The 18,797-nt window shown below is 43.9% G+C and overlaps 1 protein-coding gene across 1 annotated transcript; it reads left to right on the forward strand.

Moving 5' to 3' along the window:
* Positions 1 to 16,557: 16,557 nt before the first annotated feature.
* LOC147711755 (uncharacterized) lies at positions 16,558 to 17,955 on the forward strand. Its single transcript, XM_086919531.1, has one exon. It carries the CDS (start codon positions 16,558 to 16,560, stop codon positions 17,953 to 17,955), a length of 1,398 nt encoding a protein of 465 aa, XP_086775657.1.
* Positions 17,956 to 18,797: the final 842 nt, after the last annotated feature.

Below are 18,797 nucleotides of genomic sequence, written 5' to 3' on the forward strand. Positions count from 1 at the left end.
CTAAGTGAGAGGGTGCTACTGTATGAGCAGAACACCCCTGCAGCCTACGGAGTCCATTCTCCCGGGTTGTCAGTGCATCAGCTATTCGGTACATATAGAGTGGCATTATGCGACCGCATAATGACCAATTCTAAAGCGGCTGAAAGTAACCCTATTGTGTTTGGTGTCCCGGTGCATGGTCCAGTTCAAACCAGTCCTGGGATCCATTGGGTTCTGCTCTGGCGCGAAACTGAACAAAGCACATGGGAGTAACCGCCCCACTGTCAGGACCCTCCCCTGAGAGGGTCCCCTGAATCTGTCCATCCCTCTCTCGTGGGTACAAAAGGGCTTACTCATGTGTAGGACCCTATATCCGATGTGGACAAGATTCGGAACCAGAACCACTGAACTTCGACCGTCTGGACACCCTGGACTTCGCTGGACTTCGTTTGGGTCCAACTTCGTCTCCCTCTCAGTCCAAAGCATCGTCTGTGCCCGTGCACCATACAGGCTCTGTGCAGGACCTGTGGAGATTCAAGGAAAACTGAAGACTTCTCCCTTGGAGTGAAGTAGTCACTCCCCTGCAACTGTAGGCACTACATCTCAACTGACTGGTCTGCTGCTCCTGAGCGCCTTTGGACTTTCAGGGCTCCAGCAACAAAGGAGGTGGGTTCCCAAGTCTCTTAAGGTCTGAGCTGCCTTCTCATTAAGTTTGAGGTCAGAATCCCTTGTGGGGGATGCAATACCTGTACCCCCTGTACACCATGTACTTTTGCAAGTGCATATGCTTGTTGGCATTTCCCAAACAAGTGCACTTGGCTCTGAGTATCCCTAACCTCTGGTACCATTTCCTACAAAGAACTCCAGCCTCCTTACACCGAGTGCTCCATGGACTGCTGCTTTTTGAAACTTCTTGAGGTCTCCTTGCGACTCCTCTGCCTCCAGCCTGCGGGTCCTCTTGAGGGTCAACACTGCTTTTCTTGGGCGCCCTGTTTGTTCCAGGCTTGCCCTGACTCCCCAGTGTTTGGTGAGTCTCCTGAACTTTGCTGGGTCGAACATTAACCTATCTTGACCTTCCTCATGGGTTGCGGTTGCAAAGGCTGGTTGGTGCTCCCGCCGGACACTGACCCCTCAGCACTCGACATCCTTCGTGGGACAGCTTGCATCCAGCTCCTGGTCACCCTTGACATCTCTTGGTCCCTGTGGCTGCAGAGTCAAGAACCCCATCAAAGCACCTGAAGCACCCTACATCGGAGGGCATTCGTCTACCAAGCCCCTGGTCCCTCCTGAGTGACCCAGACTCTGTCCCCTCTGCATTCAGGTACTCTTTTTTTTAAGAATCCACCTTTGGATTCCAACTGACACTTTTCTTCTTCCCAGCAGTGGCTCTTCTTCGAAGTCCTCCAAAGAGATCGAGAGCTGTTTCCGACGCCACTCCAGGGCTATGCACCTGGCTTCCCTGGGATAGGTAACTGGTACTACCGTTCTGCGGAGGGGGTGGCTCTCCAACCTCCCAACTTCCATGGGGTTTCTTTGAAGTCCACTTAGAAGGGTCCTTAAACTTTAAAACTGCAACCGCAACTCTCCCATAGAAGTGTTCGGTGCACGCGGCCGTGTTCCCACACTGCACCCGTCCTCCGTGGGGTCACTACTTATTCACCTTGGGTGCTTCCTTGGTGTCCCAGCAATTCTACATCCTCTAGACACTGTCTTGACTCCAGTCGTGGTATTTATACCATTATTTTAGTATAGGGTCTGGTCTCCCCTTGGAGTCCAATGTGTATTAGTACTATTTACTATTGTTTCCGTGTTACAGTATTGTGTACTTTGTGTTTATCTGCATGTATCAGATACTGTGATGAATTGAGAGTGTGTTATATTAATAAACACATATTTTTATAACTACTGTGTTGTTCTCCTTTCCTTTAACCAATACAATAAGATTGCATTCTGGTAAAACAAGCTACTTAACATTCCTTCAAGACTAAGCCTGAAGGCTGCTCTCCACAGCTGCCACTTGGATAGCTTTCTATGGTTATCTTTGACCTCTTAAAACACCATAAGGGTTGCTTGGACTGGTGGAAGGTGCCCACTTTAACTAGTGGACAGCTTTTAACAGGCCAACTTCTCACTCCTGCATAAACAAACGCAAATGAACAGCATGAGGAAGGAAGGGGGGGGGCTAAAGGTAACTTGGATACCGGCGAGCCTATCATGATTGTCGCACCCTTAATAAATAAAGAAAGATGCGCGCCCATGCTGTGTCTGTACAAATAATATTGCAAGCACACAAGCTAGGAAAGGCAGCCATCAGCTGAGCACCAGTGCTGCTGGAGGAAAGATGAATGCCAGCGCTGCTCGTGTTCTGCCAGCAACAGCTGGTAAGAGAAATTCCTTTAAGAAAATAGTGCCCGCAGACTGTTAATGAAACCTGCGGTAACAACACAAGTAATAGGGCCAGTCCTCATAGGAGGTTACAAAAGTAGAAAAGGTGGTACTAATGAGGGACTACTAAGCCTATTCATGAATCAAAAGCAACTATTTAGAAAGGACAGTAACAGGAGCCAATTGAAAAGATGGGTGGAGCTTCAAGTCCATACCTGAATACAGCGCATGCACTGCCTCTGCAAGAACTAAATTAGGAAGGAAGAGAAAAGTAAGTAAGGTAAAAGGAGGGAAGGTTTTAGAGCTACAGATATGGAGAGAGAAATGAGGAGCGAGGAAGACAGGTAGGGTTTACAATGGAATGAGAGAGAGAGAATTAATGTGGAAAGAGTTGAGTTAGAAACAGGAAGAAGGGAGGGTAAGGGGGTTGAGCGAGAGAGACTCGAGATAGTGAGAAGCACAGTAGATAGGGAGTTGTGAGTTAGAGAGAGGGCTAAATTAAAAGAGGTATAGACAGAATGCTCATGTAAAGTGAGTAGTGAGAGGTAATATGTAGAAAGAAGTGGGATGCAGAGTGCCTAGAGGTCAAGTAGAGAGACAAGTGAAGTAGAAAGAGAGTAGAAAAAGAAGTGAGGTGGAAACAGAAATAAGATGAAGAGGGTGACTTAGAGAGTTGTAAGGTACAGATGACAAAGGGAGAAAAATTCACTGCATAGTTATCCTAGGACACTCTTATCACTAGCTAAGCATGAACCCTGTGTAGGCCCTGCTGCTTGGAAATTATAGGCCTCAGTTACATTGGCCTGAGCACTGCCATTTTCTCTCAGCTTAAACAGAAGCAGAAAGCGGGTCTGACCCAGGCTTCTGCCAGCTCCACTTCTGCGAAGCTCAGCACTCCTGTTCAAGGCCCCCAACCCACTGTATGCTAGGTTTACGATCATTAAAGTTCAAGTTCCTTCTTATTCTTGCAACACACCCCAAGCACCCCACCTAAAAGCTGTGAACAGAGGAAAGGGAAGTTCCCACCACAAGCTACTTCTTGAGCCTGTCCGATAAATGAGGATAAATGTAGCAAATCGGTATCGCAGACTGGCACATTAATGCATGAATAGAATCCTTCAAAGGAATAATAACACATTTCTGGTTAATGACAAACTTCCAGTCAGAATGGCAAGAACTCAGTCTAGGCTGGCGTACGTGCCACACAATTACGAGAAGGAGCCACATTTACACTTATGATGGGAAGGCATCAGGCAGGGGCGTGAGAGGCAATAGAAGGATATATGGTTCGAGGTGACGTGATATGGTGTGACCATAGGTTTCTCACCCCTGAACAATATAAAAGGGTGGTCGGCCAGATAATCATTGAATTACTCCTCGTTTGCACATAGGGTGTCGGACAGGAGTTTTTCCCAGGGGTTACTCGAGATAGCCCTTGTTCCATGTACTTAGGTTCTGCTCCTCCATTGTATATTCTGCTGTAATGAAATGCTTGTAAATGAAAACTTGTACTTTCAGGACATCTTACATGCAGTGGTGAGTGTGCCCAATAATATGTGCTTAACCTTTTCTATGAAAGCTGCCTCAAAGCTCAGAAGTGTACTTAAAGTATAGCCTCTCTCTCTCATAGCAGCTGTAAACTGTATTTTGTGTAACCAAGTGACTTTCAAGAGAATGCTAGGAGCATGATCAAGTACTATGTGGTTTTCATGATACTATTGAACATTTCTAGAAGCTGTGTCTTCTAATAAAACTTGTACAACTTTCAGAAACAGTCTCCAAGGCTCATATATCCGTTTTTTCCTGTCTTTAGAGCATGAGTTCCAGGACTACCCCGGTGCAAATTAAGCTGTCCCATTTCCCTTAGTTCTCTCTCACAGTCTCCCCAGCGCGGCTTCTGAGCTGCTCCACCGAGTCCCCTGGCCCCTCCTGCCCACAATTAATTTTCCCTCCGACATCTTGGTGACCCCCGACGCGATGGCGAAAGCTACTAACTGAACAGGATGCATCTGGACTGAAGGGAGGAAGTACAAAGCTGTTGAGCGATTCTGCACCTCTCTGACCGGGCCATTGGGAGGAACACAGCGCACGGGTAAGCATCATATCATTTGACTGCCCCCCCTGCTGCTATTGTTCTCTCTCTTTGAGTGCGGAGGAAAGGTGTGTATTATTGTAACGCAGCAGTACTCCTGTCTGATTTTCCATGCTTCCTGTCTGTTGACTTCGCCATTTGATCTTGCGCAGAGGAGGGATTGTGTGCTAAGTGGAGACTGAGCCTGACAGTTAGGTCAATATTGTGATTTATGTGTTTCTCTTTATATAAATAGTCGCATGTTATTGCCAAACATCGTGTATCTACAAAGTTCAAAGAAGGATTGTTTCTGTCATCCTGTAACGCTTATTTTTTACATTTAGCTTTTTTATTCAGCATTATTAATTAGCGGTTTAAAGGTTCCTCTGTGAATATACCACCACAGAGAAGGGACAGGTTGGCCCAGTCGCCTTTCCAGTATTTAATCAAGTCAGTGTGCCTCTCTATATAAGGAAAAGAGGGGGCCTCCATTCCATTACTAATGGAGAAGTAAGCTAATCTGAAATCCGCGTAGCTAACGGTATTTTCAGGTGTTGCTTATCCCTGCTGTATGATCAGGGAAATACCTGCTGTGTGATCAGGTAAATCCCTGCTGTGTGATCAGGGAAATTCCTGCTGTGTGATCAGGAAACATATATCTTTTTAGCCATTGTATATTCACCAAGTTACACGTGTCTTATTATTTACTTTTTTTGGTGTACACCACAGCGCGCAATTTTTTGTAATATAAAATTCAAATAGTACAAATATTTGCATTTAGCTCTTCTTTTATCAATACAAAGGTACGCATGTAGGTGATTTTATTGTTAGGAATTTCAATCACAAAATTGTATTTTATTGCTTAGCATCTAGTGCTAACATATAAAGAGGTCTTTTTCTTTTTATTCTTTGATTGATTATAAACTGTGTACATTGATTTCTGTTTAATATTGTGGTGCATTGTGGTGCCTGGCCCAATACCAATACTACCACTTAGGGGTAAGGGCCCACTAACCAGATACTGCTGCAAATATTTTGTGAACATCATTTGAAGACTGGGTTGTTAGTGAGATTCAATAACTAGGGAGATTGTAAATGCATTTTTATGTATCCCCATGTGTATTGATCTGCCACTGATAACTGAGGAGTTTCTGTAAAAAATACAGCATATTGAGCACCACAATTACCACAGATATATTGTTTTTTTAATGCTGCTACTTTCCTGAGTGCACACTTGGCATTCAGGATAGCCCCCTCTCTCCATGAGCACTGCAGGCTTCATGAGGGAGGACACAGAGAAGTACTCTGTGTTTTTTGATGACTAAGTGTCATTTAGTATAGCATGACATTTTTCCTTTTTTTAACTGCATTCCACACAAATGAATAGGATACATGATTATAGGACATACAAAACGACACACGCCATACACGTGCAGGTTTTTATGACAATACCGGGACTAGAGATACCTGTTATTGTGACATCATTGTGGCCTCGCAACCCTTTGCAGAGCAAGGTCCTTGAGACTTGTTTTGGTAACCACCCTACTGCCCTGCAATTCCCTAACAGTTCCCCAGAAGGTATTTACAACGGTCCAGAAAAGGAAGAAATTAGAGAAGCATTTTATTCCGTCCTTCTAGAAGCATTGGGTGATGAGCTTGTGGTAAACAGCCCCACCCCAGAAAGCAACTGACAGGAGGTCAGCCAGATGTCCGGTACATATATGTACATACAACCAAGAAAGTACAGATGAGCTATAGTGGGCAACAAATAGTTGAGGTAGTTCTACACATATTGAACAATAAAATTGTATCAGGGCAGAACGTGAGCGCACAAACTCACAGAAAATTTAACAAAAAGGAAATATCCTTAATATCTCGAGCGTGGGACTTATTGGGAATCCCACTCACACAGGGTACTGAGATAAGGGCATCTACATTGCATCTAGTGGGACTGTGCCTCCCAGTGCCAACGTATACATCCCCCACTGATAACACACAACTCACACTTCAGTCAGTAGGTAGTGTAGTAAGTAGCGAAAGCCCTGATACTGCTCACCAGTGTTCACTCACACCTCCTCCTCCAAGCACCAGCTGCCCGGAGGGGCAGGGAGATTCACAGGACACCCTCACTCCACTAGGTTGTGAGCATCACGCCCACGAGTTGCATGACCAGCTGCAGCAGCAGCCATCACCAAGTCTCACAGAACTATTACAAAGACACCCTTCTACGACGCATTATCCAGAAATGTGGGCATATTTACAAAGCCGCATGTTAAAAGGAGATTAGTATTGCCACATTCACTGCTACAGATTGCCCACCGCAAAGATAACTCAACTCTAGAAGATGAGCAGACAGCCCACACAAGACCCAAGACTACAGATCACGGTGCACATAGTGAACAGCTGTGTTGTTGCCCTTTCTGAAGATACAGCACCATCCCCTGAGTCTGTCTCACCCCTGACATGTACAGACATTTTGACGCTAATCTCAGCCCTAGGAATTGACATAACATACTTACAGCAGGTAAGGCTGACAATAACACCCCGTGGCGTTGCACACTTACGCCAGCCTACACACCACACAGAAGGATAATGTCAACACCCAAAGTACATCCACCAGCCTATGACATAGATGACATTGATCTAGGACAGGGTATCAAGACTGACATAGAACTCTTACCAAATTTCCAGGCAGCCATAGCCCATGACGATGCCTCAGCCCCAGACTTCTCAGATAATTCACAAGATAGTACGCCAGAGAGTACATTAGGTCAGCTATCCCTAAGCTCCCAACGCCCAATACTGCAGGATGCAGCATCAGGAATGCCAGGTCAAATTGACACGCTATTGACAATAAAAATGACAAGTGTCCAACTCTGCAGCCCCCAGCAGGAAGAAAACAAAGAGAGCCATGAGGCCTCTGGTGGTTCACAGCACAGCTCCCACATGACACTCCCCAGACTTGACCGCCCAGCACCCACATCCCTCACTGAGGATCACGATACCCCAAGAACAAAACAAGACATTTTGGCCCATTCCGATTCCCGAGCCACCAGCATTACAATACACAGAGTCAGTATGAGTGGCAGCCCCTTAACACAGGTCCTAATAGAGAGGAAAAATACCAGCCACGGTTCAGTGAAGAAAAGAGGGCCAGCGAACAATGTCACTCTGAGGTAGTAACTGAGGGAGACATTAGCAGGACTAGGGCAGAAAGTGACCTATGCCAAAGAACAGGTAAAGAAGAAGGGGACATGTCACACAAACAGTACTCAAGAAGCCCCACAGAAAATACAGCAGCACTCCAGCAACTTGCATTATACCTAGCCAGTATAGGGGATAGAATGATTGAGCAGATGGGTGCAAAGAAAAAACAGGCACCAAATGAAGTAGCTAGTAGTGCGAAGGAAGTAGAGCCACACAGTGGTGGAGTCCCAACTATCATGCCACAGCGAGGGCCATGGATAGACTTACACCAGGAAAATGAAAGTGCAGCCACACCACAGATCAACATAGCAGCCTCTCTCACAGCCCACTTAAGTGTGCCCCAAGCTCCGTCTACAGTCATTAATTATAACACTCAGGTGACACGACCACCTACGCCTTTGCCTCAGACATCATCTCCAGTAGTTACACCACGTAGGCTAGAGAGACCACAGCTAGAGCAAGACAATTTGGATCTGCAAAAAATGTTCGAACAGGCAGAAAAGAGGAGAAGGCAGAGAAGAAGAGAGATAGAAAGTCTTGCAGTGTTAGGTAACTATGGGCGACTGGATGACGTCCAACAGAAATATGATGCATCAGGTACAGCACGTCTGCACACCACCAGATCTGGAGTACTGCACCACATGACCCTTGACAGGCCAAGACCACCATTGATCAATGGTCTGACGCCAAATGAGATAGTAATACTTGGAGTGACCTTTATGTCAATACATTCTCAGATACATTGGCAGAATGGACAGAAGCTAATGCATCTCAAATGAAGGTTTGGCCTCGAGAGGGTTCCTTTGACCCAGATGAAATGGCCACTGCTGAAGAATGTATCTCGCAAGAAGCAGGAGACAGCGATTGGAACTACACCTACATGCGCCAAGGCTTAAGGGTCTGGCAGAAATACGCACGCAGGTATTGTCACACAAGACCCACAGGGGTAACACACCAGCTGCCCCTGCTGTCCAAAGAGGTCAATGACCCCCCTACCTCAGTAACTTGGTCCCTAACGGACAAAGAAAATTTGAAGAAAGAACTCCCACCCCTCATAGAGGGTGCAGGAAAGTGGATAGAAGCCTTTGAAAATGACACTTCAGGTGTGTCATTGGCTATTTGGGATATGAAAAGCCTACTCACATCCCTGATTGGAAAGGATGCAGAGGATATGTTTTCACACATCAACACAAGGCTTTGCATCACTAATTCAGAATTAGATGGTGATCCTTTCAATAAAATAAGATCAGCGCTATGGAACGAACTGCGCCGGAAGTTTCCAGATGCCTCAGACATCGGATCTCTAATGTCACAAATAAGGCAATTAGCTATTGAGAACACAACTGCTGAATTAGAACAGCAGAAATTAAAGAAAAGAAAGACTCTTGATACAGTTAGGCTAGCTACACCAGTGAGTCAGGTGACTACTGTCACTAATTTCTCACAAAGTGCCTTAAATATACCAGGAGGTAACACACAGGTAACAACACATCAGATACAACAGGTACCTCAGCAACACATGCCTGTGTACAAAATGGTGCCCCAGACACAAGCCCGATACAACAGGGAGCTTCAGTTCTGCCCCCCTTCAATTCGGTTTCACAGGGCACCATCCAGCAGCACCAGGCTGGAGGCAATTCAAGTTAGGATAAGCCCACAGACAACTTTAGTGTGTCCCTTGTTGTCATGTCTCACAAAGATTAGAGAGGACCCCGTTGTGCATGTCATGATCAACAACAACACGTATAGTTTTTTGATTGACACAGGTGCCATATTCTCCTGTATCAAGGGGAGGGTACTGCCCATTTCCAACCAGAACGCAAAAACACTAGATTTCTCTGGAGCGATATTAAAGGTCCCTTTCACAAAACAAGTACGAATAGAGACAGGAGGAAAAGGTATTGAGGAGGGTCTACTTTATACACCACAGTCCACATGATCTGATGGCTAAATTAAATATGAGAATATGTTTCAATGAAAACGGCACAATGCCCTTTTCAGTTCCCAAGTGTACGCAGACTGTCAGTTCTATGTTTGCATTTTTCATTCAGAAATAGATAGTTATGTTATGTGGATGGTCAAATATAATTCACACTGCAGACTTCCCCAAATATTGCAAGACTGAGCAATTAAATAGAATGATTTACTCCTACGTCTCAAAATTCAGCAGCAGCTGACATAGACACAAACCAGAGATAAAATGATGGAATGGAATGCACACTAGTTGCATCACATTTCTTTTCAGATATAGACATGAGATCATGCTGCTAGGTCTATTGAGCATTTCATCCTTCTAAGGTGGATTCAAGGAATACCTTGAGTTGAGGAAAATGAGGATCTGCTGTTTATCATCAATATACCATACTGAGTGAACATGTGCATTACAAATAAGCCGTCTTTATTTCTATAAAAGATACATATATTTTGCATATTGCAATCAGAGACAGCACATGTTTTCAGATATTAAAAAGTACTGAAAAGCTAATTGAGAGACATTTTTTTTATTTTTCGGACCACGTTCACAAGTAGTCAAGTCAAGTCAAGTCAATAAACTTTATTCGGTTGTGCGAATTGACAACCATAAAAGCATTTACACTACATTTAAAAAGAACACGTTAATACATAAGAATAAAATACAGTTGTAAAAATGAGCAGGTGAAGACAAATATACAACAGCATTCGGAGTATTTAGCGGAGTCCATTATAAAAAAAAGAGGTAATAGCAATTCATATATTATTTTTATCCTTCCATACTATTTCTAAATTTTACTGCCAATTTTAAAAAACTACATAAATACAAAGAATATTCACAACTTAATAACTGTAGAAAGTGCAGTGCAGGACGATATTGTATAAAATTTAGTTTTTTCAGACAGGGTTTTAAATATAGATTCCTCTGTACAGTATAAAAGGGACAAAAGAAAAGAAAGTGTGCCAGGTCTTGTGGAGACATGTCGTCGCAGCCACAAGCCGGCAACACTTGTCCACGATGAGAACCCCTAGGTACAGCCAGCAAAAAATGAAACAGATTAAACCTGAACCTGATCAGTAAGAAACGATCATAACTGGACAATTGCCAGGATAAGTAGGGTTCCATGAGCAAGGTGCTCTTTAATAATACATGATTACGAACACTTTCTTTTTTGAGCTCACGTGATTCCCTATCTTGAATTCTATGATCAATGAAAGCTTTCTTGACCGTTATAACATCCTGTTTAGTGATCGATTCAGGAGATGAAAAGAGATCAGGGCGACCTAGATCTGCAAAGCACTTAGAAAGATACTTTAACCAGGGAACCTTCATCCTGTTATCCCATGTGAGTGACTCTCTTAAAATAAGATGGGTGAGTGGAATGTTATCATTTAACCAACAATTCATCCAGCATAACATGGGATTAACAGCAATCTTGTCACTTACGAAAGAAACCCCCAGTTCCTCGTGCACGGAGAAGTTGGCCGTTCCCCTGGGAACCCTTAATACTAATTTCAAAAAATTATTCTCAACAGTCTGTAGGGGATCCGGAGAAACATAACCCCAAATTTCACAACCATAACACGCTGTGGAGATACTCTTTGCTTGATAAAGTTGGAGTAAGGCGGCAACTGGACTATTGCCCACTTTCTTAGAAAAGTCCATTATTGCCGCGTTTACCCTAGTGACTTCTCCCTTCTTTTTTTCAATCACGGGACCCCAGTTTAATTGACTGTCAAAAAGGACCCAGAGATAGGAAAATGTATGTGTGGTAGGAATACGTACACCGTTTACATTTAAGCCGTTTACTTTTTTATTTCCCTGTCCGACCTTCATTATGTATGATTTAGAGTTGTTAATGCTTAACTCTCTTGAGGTCATAAAAGAATGGAAGGAATCTAATAAGATTTGAAGTCCGTTTGCTGTTCTTGATAGGAGAACTGCGTCGTCCGCATATAAAAGGACTGGCAGCCCCCTACGGCCTATATACGGAAAATCCGTCTTGGTGCTTAAAAGATGCTCTTCCAGATCATTTATGTACAAGTTAAAAAGAAATGGGGCCAGGATGCAGCCTTGACGGACACCACGATGCACCCCAAAGTCTTTGGTCACATTCAGGTCCTGGGTGAATCTGACATTTGCATTGGTGTCCGAGTGCATATCATCTAACAAATCGACCAGGTTTGGGTCCACACCCATTTTTAGCATGGCGTCCCAGAGTTTTCCCCGGCTCACACAATCGAAAGCCGAGGAAAGATCCATGAACGCCATGTGGATCGTACCTCTTCGGGCCTTGGTATACTTCGCGATGATGAGGTATAAGTTTAAACATTGTGAAATCGTAGAATGACCAGGCCTGAATCCATACTGGATTGAAGATATTATATTATTTTCTTCTGACCATCTGACCAATCTATTCAATATTACTCCTCCCACAACTTTAACCACGGAGTTTATTAAAGATATTGGTCGATAGCAGGCAGGGCTACTGCGGTCACCTTTTTTAAAAATAGGTACGATAGTGGATACCCCCCATGATTTTGGGCATCCACAGAGCACAGCAGCATTAAGAACAGCTGTAAGGACCGGTGCCCAGAGTGTTATACAAGATTTGAAGAGATCAGGGGGGAGACCGTCAGGTCCTGGGGCCTTGTTGTTCGATAGGCCTTCTATGCCCTTTATTACCTCATCAATTGTGAAGAGCAAGGATTTTTCACTAATTTCTTTTGGACTACATTGTACCTGGGAGCCGTTACCTTTAAAAATGGAACTGAAGTGGTTAATCCAAACTTCTTCTGGGATATTGGTGCCTGTACTTAAAATGCTGGAATGATCAAATAAGGGCTTGTTAATGATCTCCCAGAACTTAGAACTGTTTTTTAGTATCTCTGGATCTAACAAGGACTCCCAAACGTTTTTCTTAACGGCACGTTTGCGAGTGGCAAGAGACTTTTTATACTCAGCCCGCAACACCCTGATGGTTGAGGGATCTCTCGGTTTTGTTTTTAAAGCTTTCTTGAGCTCACGACTGGCCTTCGAACAGTTACTATCAAACCATTTTGGGTTAATGGATGAATTAGCTATCCTCTTAGCAGGTAACGTTAAAAGTGACTCCACCTTTTTAGCAATCTCATTAAAAGACGTCAGAATTTGTAATGGAGCTGAAGCAGTAGATGTACATGTTATCAGATCTTGGTGGCATACATTGTTAATAGAAAAATAAAATTGCTTACAGTCCACCATTGACCACTTTAAACGTCGCTTGCCATTAATACATTTAGTGGTGCCACGGTCCTTTCGAGGGTTATGTTTTTCGAGTAAATTCACACCCATAGTTATACATAAAGGATTGTGATCGCTGAATATGCTTGAAATAATCGAAAAATCCCCAACAAAATTAACAAAGTCTGCCGATAATAGAATATGGTCTATATATGACCCTGTTGCGTGACCTTTAAAAGTAGGGGTTGAAAATACAGTTTGTTCCTCAACTAATGACATAGCAGTGAAAAGGTTATATTCATTCATTAAGTCATTTAAACATGAACCCCTTCGCGAGTGATCAAAGTGTATTCCTTCCAGATGGTTACAACCCAAATGACCAACGGGACTCAGGTTAGGATTCCCACATAAATGAGTGTTGAAATCACCCGCTATTATCTTAAGGCGGGGAAGGGAATCATCTTTGGCCCTTAGGAATTCACGCAATGACTCAATATTGCAATCACCAGACTGACTCACTGCATTATAAAAGTTGACCAGAGCAAAACTTGTACTGCCCCTCTTAAATTCAACAACCTGAATATTATTATTGCCAGAGTGATGTACAGTTTTAAGGCAAATTAGTGACAAATTAACAAAGATTGCCAAACCCCCTTTAGCTCTACCACTAGGTGAAGGAACTGCCGAGATTATAAAACTCTCATAACCGTCAATGTGTATATTTTTCCCCACTGCCCAGGTTTCTTGGAGACATATAACGGGGTAATCTTTAACAAAGGATAACCATTCTGTATTAGACAATTTGTCCTGCAGACCAGCTATATTCCAGGATAATAGCCCCTCTTTATATTTAATTGGTTCGTGTTGTATTATAGCCACTTTTCCACATGCAATTTGAGTAATAGGTGTTAGGCCTGTACAGCAGCGAACCCGGTCTGTCCCGGGATTAGCCGAAGAACAAGCTTGAGGGCGGGCTGAGTTTATATCAGTGGGTAAACCTGGTATATCTATTTGATTCCAGCCATCCAAACCCCCATCTTTACTGCCTTGCGGTTCTAACCCTTGAGGAATATCTACGAAGTCTGTATCTTCTAACGATCGGACGGTGGGGAGGAGGTTAGTTGGTGTGTCAGGTAGTCATTCCACCCCGTCCAATCCCCCCTCATCTGTTCACAAGTAGCTTTCCTGGCCGAGTGCATATTCTGGGTGTAGAGCCAAACAGGAAAAAGGTTTCCTGTAGTTGACAGCGAACAATAAGATTGATAAGAAAGGGAAAAGTATTGTGTAATAATACGTTGCTCTTTGGAAATGAGCAAGAAGAATGAGTGGCCTAAGACCACACAGTTTGGTAAAAAAAAAAATAATTAGTAAGGAATATGTATGTTAAGATGGATAAGAGGAGATAAGGAATACGTTTTCAGATATGCACCGCTGTGTACAGTAGTTACTTCACACATGCCCAGTGCTGGGAAAGTAAAAATGAATGCAGATATAAAGTAGATTTCAATGTTAAGAGGACGTATGCAGGGAGAAAGCAATGCTCAGTATTAAAATGTTGTCAGACTAAAATGTGCGGATTTTAGTGGAGGTTGTATATCTGAATTATGAATTTGAAAGCAGCAGCCAGAAGGCCCAGACATGCACCATCTCTATCCCCAGCACAAAATGACTGTGTTTCCCCCCCATTCTGCTTGCCCTAAATACACCCTCGACAGTGCAAGAAGATACATCATGCCCATACACTATTGGTAATACACAGCACTATGGTTTCATTGCACAGCTGCACCTTAGAGAGATACAGAGAAGTGCCCCACCTGAAGAAAAAAGTTGAGGAAGGAGAGGGGAGTACAACAGGATATTTCAGATTTTATTTGCAGACAGACAATGGCAGGAAAGCCTGTCATTCCACAAGCCCTTTTTCAAATAGCACTCAGTCGGTTGCACCTTCCTACACATGTATATCATGTCCACAACTTTGCAGACAGAGTGGTTCATCCCCAATGCACATGAACAGATACAACTCTTTGTATCCTTTTTAGGGTCCTTTTTAGAGAGCTCCTTTTTAGAGAGCTCCACATTAACTATGTAGACATGATTGACAGATGTTTAAAAAGACACATCATGTTAGTGGTGTGCCCCTTTTTCACGGTGGATTTAAGTTGGACCATGTGTCCATTATGACGCAAAGGCCGCAGCTAACTTCCTACTTCATGAGGTCATATGTCACTGAGGATTACTGGATACCATTGCAGTGACCCGCAGTGACAGTCATTTTTCAAACATCATTCTTTTTGAACAACTGCGACAATGTTAGGGTGAGTGCCTCAACGGCCTGTTCAAAGCCAAGATCAGTAAGATAAGTGCCACAATTGGGAAGGAATGGCTATATTACCTTTCCATTGATTTGTTTACACTTAGAAACACTCCCAGCTCACATCTCACCGGCTTGTCATTGACAGATCAATAGATATGGTTGTTCTCTCCACCAGACTTAAAACGAGACACTGGGCCCTCTTCTGATATTGTAAGCAATGAATTGTTGTTCATTTATGTGCACTAATGCGTGCTCCAAAGTTCCTTTCCATCCAGATATCGAAGAAAAGAACAAGGGTCCTATCTCTGATGAACTTCCGCCTATCTGTATTGAGACACACATCCTTTTAAAAGAAGCAGTCCGGAAGAAGAGGAGAGACCTCAAATTCAGCGAACACTTGCAAATTGACTTTCCACCCACAGCTGTCCGAATAGCCAGAAAGGAATGGATTCACCCAGCACCATCACAGATTTGAACATTGACAGAGAGAAGGACATCATGTACAAACTAACTATCCAAGATAAAGAATGTGGAGATCGTATGATGGCCTACGAACTGAGACGCAGCGACAGAACCACCCTCCTTGTCAAGCTTTCAACGAAAAAGATATGTACAACTGTTATATTCTTTGTTATGTTTGTAGTTTTAGTAACAGCATTCCACTGGTTAGCAGTGCGATCCGAGAGAGAGAGAGAAGCTACTAGCAATATTAAATTTGTAACGACCACAGAGCTCCCCATGCCCAAAACACTTCCTGGTAACAAGCAAACTGGGATAAGCACCAGTAGTAGCTATGACACCTCTGTGCCTACCTTAACACCTTCTGTACCCCAAGCTGACCCTACAGGAAGGGACTTGGCACTCGATGTCATCTTGACTCCCACTGTGCCAGGTACCCCAAGACGATCCCGCCAAAATAAAAGAAGTCTTAGATATAGAATGAGTCGCGAGAAAATGCCAGTTAGATATACATCGCGTACCCGACTTCAGGCAGACTGGGTTAGTAATCTCCAAGACACAGTTGTTTACACCTTCGACCTGCACTCTATGCCTGATTTCCACTCCGAGCGCCCTAGTGAGAGTGCAGAGGATTATGGTATACACAATGCATTGTTAGATAACATGTGGTACAGAGACATGAGGGAGGTGGGAAGAAAGGTCACAAATGAGCCCTGCTTTGTATGTTCTCACATTCCACATGCTGTAGGCGCAGGTAAATTGATCTTTCCTAAAGAAGTCCCACCACCCGCAGCCAAATGTCTTTTACATTTGTATCTTTGCCGCATACATGGTCAGATACAGCTCCACTCAGCCAAAGTGGATGATGCATTTGTAAATACCACAGAGTGGGATGACAAGTATGTAACATTTAGGGTCATCACCAATCCATTGGAAATTGAAAGGAGAATGGAGGTTTACCGTGATATGAAAGTACCTGCCGACATAATGCAGGTTTGGGAACGTCACTATAAGAAATTAGGGTACTTCACCTTCCCAACACCCCCATCGAAATGCCACTCACCTGAACATCACCGATGTAACCACACCCATGACACATGCCCTTGTCAGTGGAGACCTATTCTACACCTGAAGGCCAACATTTATTTCAACAATAAGTGGAATGGTCCACATGACTTAATATGTAAGGCAGCCTCCTTAGGTAGCACAATTGTAGGACAAGAGCACAAACATAGTTTAAATGTGGAGATAGAAAGAGAGTGTGCTGAGATATGGGGTAGGGAAACTAGAAGATACATGTCCAGTAAGGGTACACCATACACACTGAAAAGAGCATACAAGCTAAAGTCTCCTCTCCTTTGCTTCCTAGGTAATGGAACGGTTCCTGTGGGCAGGAATACTAATTGCAACAGCACTAGTTTTAATTCGAACTTGAAGTACGGCACATCCATCCTCATTGGCATCTATTGGATATGCGGAGAAAATCTGTATCTGCAGTTGCCTCCCCACTGGCAAGGACTCTGTTCTATCGTGACGATGCATGAATGGCATCTCGTCGTCCCAGCAGCGAACATTTCCCACATCCATGCACACCCAATGGAAGGTGATGTCACCCTGCCCCACCACAGAAAAAGAGAAGTCAAAAAGCACTCCTCAGATGACACATTTCATGAGATTCCGGAAGATTTCAACGATGCTGAACTTTTCTTTGGGGGAGTTATCCCCATGTTCCAGACCAAAGCCAATGCTCAATGGCTCCAAGTAACGAGATATGAACTGATGCAGCTTGTCAACAACACCCGTGATGGGTTCAACGCCGTGGAAGAAGAACTACGGCCTTTGAGACTCATGGTTCTGGAACAACGCTATGTTCTAGACCAGTTAATTGCGATGAATAGTGGTGGATGCGCCAGAATGGGAAAGTCGTCCTGCTGTGTCTTCATTTTGGCCGATGATGCTGATAACGGAACACTTACAAAGGCCATTGAGGACTTGGACAATTTGGGGAGACAGATGCCTGAGGATGGAAGTGCAAAAGCAGATGTTTTAAGTAATTGGTCCAATTTGGACTGGATGCCTTCATGGCTATCTGCAGTACTTAAATGTATAATGCCTATATTATGTGTGCTTGCAATTGTGTATTTTGGAACACAGATCATGTTGCATTATGTTAGAAGATTAAGGTCTAAGAAAGTTGAGATGAACTATATAGGTATACGCAGGGGAAAAGGGGAAGATGTAGAGATAGCAGTGTTGAACATAGAGCGTACCATCCCTGACGTTCACTTAGCGCAGGTCCCCTCTGAAAGTCAGTACCTCCCTATGAGACCATGTGTAAGAGAATAGAGGGACCAGATGAGGATTTAGGAACAAATTCTTCATAAACTCGCCCTGGCCACTTCCCCCGTCTCCAGCTAAGTATGCAGTTCGCATGATGTTTGATTGGTTCATATATGAACCAGAGGGGGGAGTGACAGAGGGAGAAAAATTCACTGCATACTTATCCTAGGACACTCTTATCACTAGCTAAGCATGAACCCTGTGTAGGCCCTGCTGCTTGGAAATTATAGGCCTCAGTTACATTGGCCTGAGCACTGCCATTTTCTCTCAGCTTAAACAGAAGCAGAAAGCGGGTCTGACCCAGGCTTCTGCCAGCTCCACTTCTGCGAAGCTCAGCACTCCTGTTCAAGGCCCCCACCCCACTGTATGCTAGTTTTACGATCATTAAAGTTCAAGTTCCTTCTTATTCTTGCAACACACCCCAAGCCCCCCACCTAAAAGCTGTGAACAGAGGAAAGGGAAGTTCCCACCACAAGCTACTTCTTGAGCCTGTCCGATAAATGAGGATAAATGTAGCAAATCGGTATCGCAGACTGGCACATTAACGCATGAATAGAATCCTTCAAAGGAATAATAACACATTTCTGATTAATGACAAACTTCCAGTCAGAATGGTAAGAACTCAGTCTAGGCTGGCGTACATGCCACACAATTACGAGAAGGAGCCACATTTACACTTATGATGGGAAGGCATCAGGCAGGGGGGTGAGAGGCAATAGAAGGATATATGGTTCGAGGTGACGTGATATGGCGTGACCATAGGTTTCTCACCCCTGAACAATATAAAAGGGTGGTCGGCCAGATAATCATTGAACTACTCCTCGTTTGCACATAGGGTGTCGGACAGG

Source organism: Lissotriton vulgaris, chromosome 5 (assembly GCF_964263255.1).
Source record: "Lissotriton vulgaris chromosome 5, aLisVul1.2, whole genome shotgun sequence".
NCBI lineage: Eukaryota > Metazoa > Chordata > Amphibia > Caudata > Salamandridae > Lissotriton > Lissotriton vulgaris.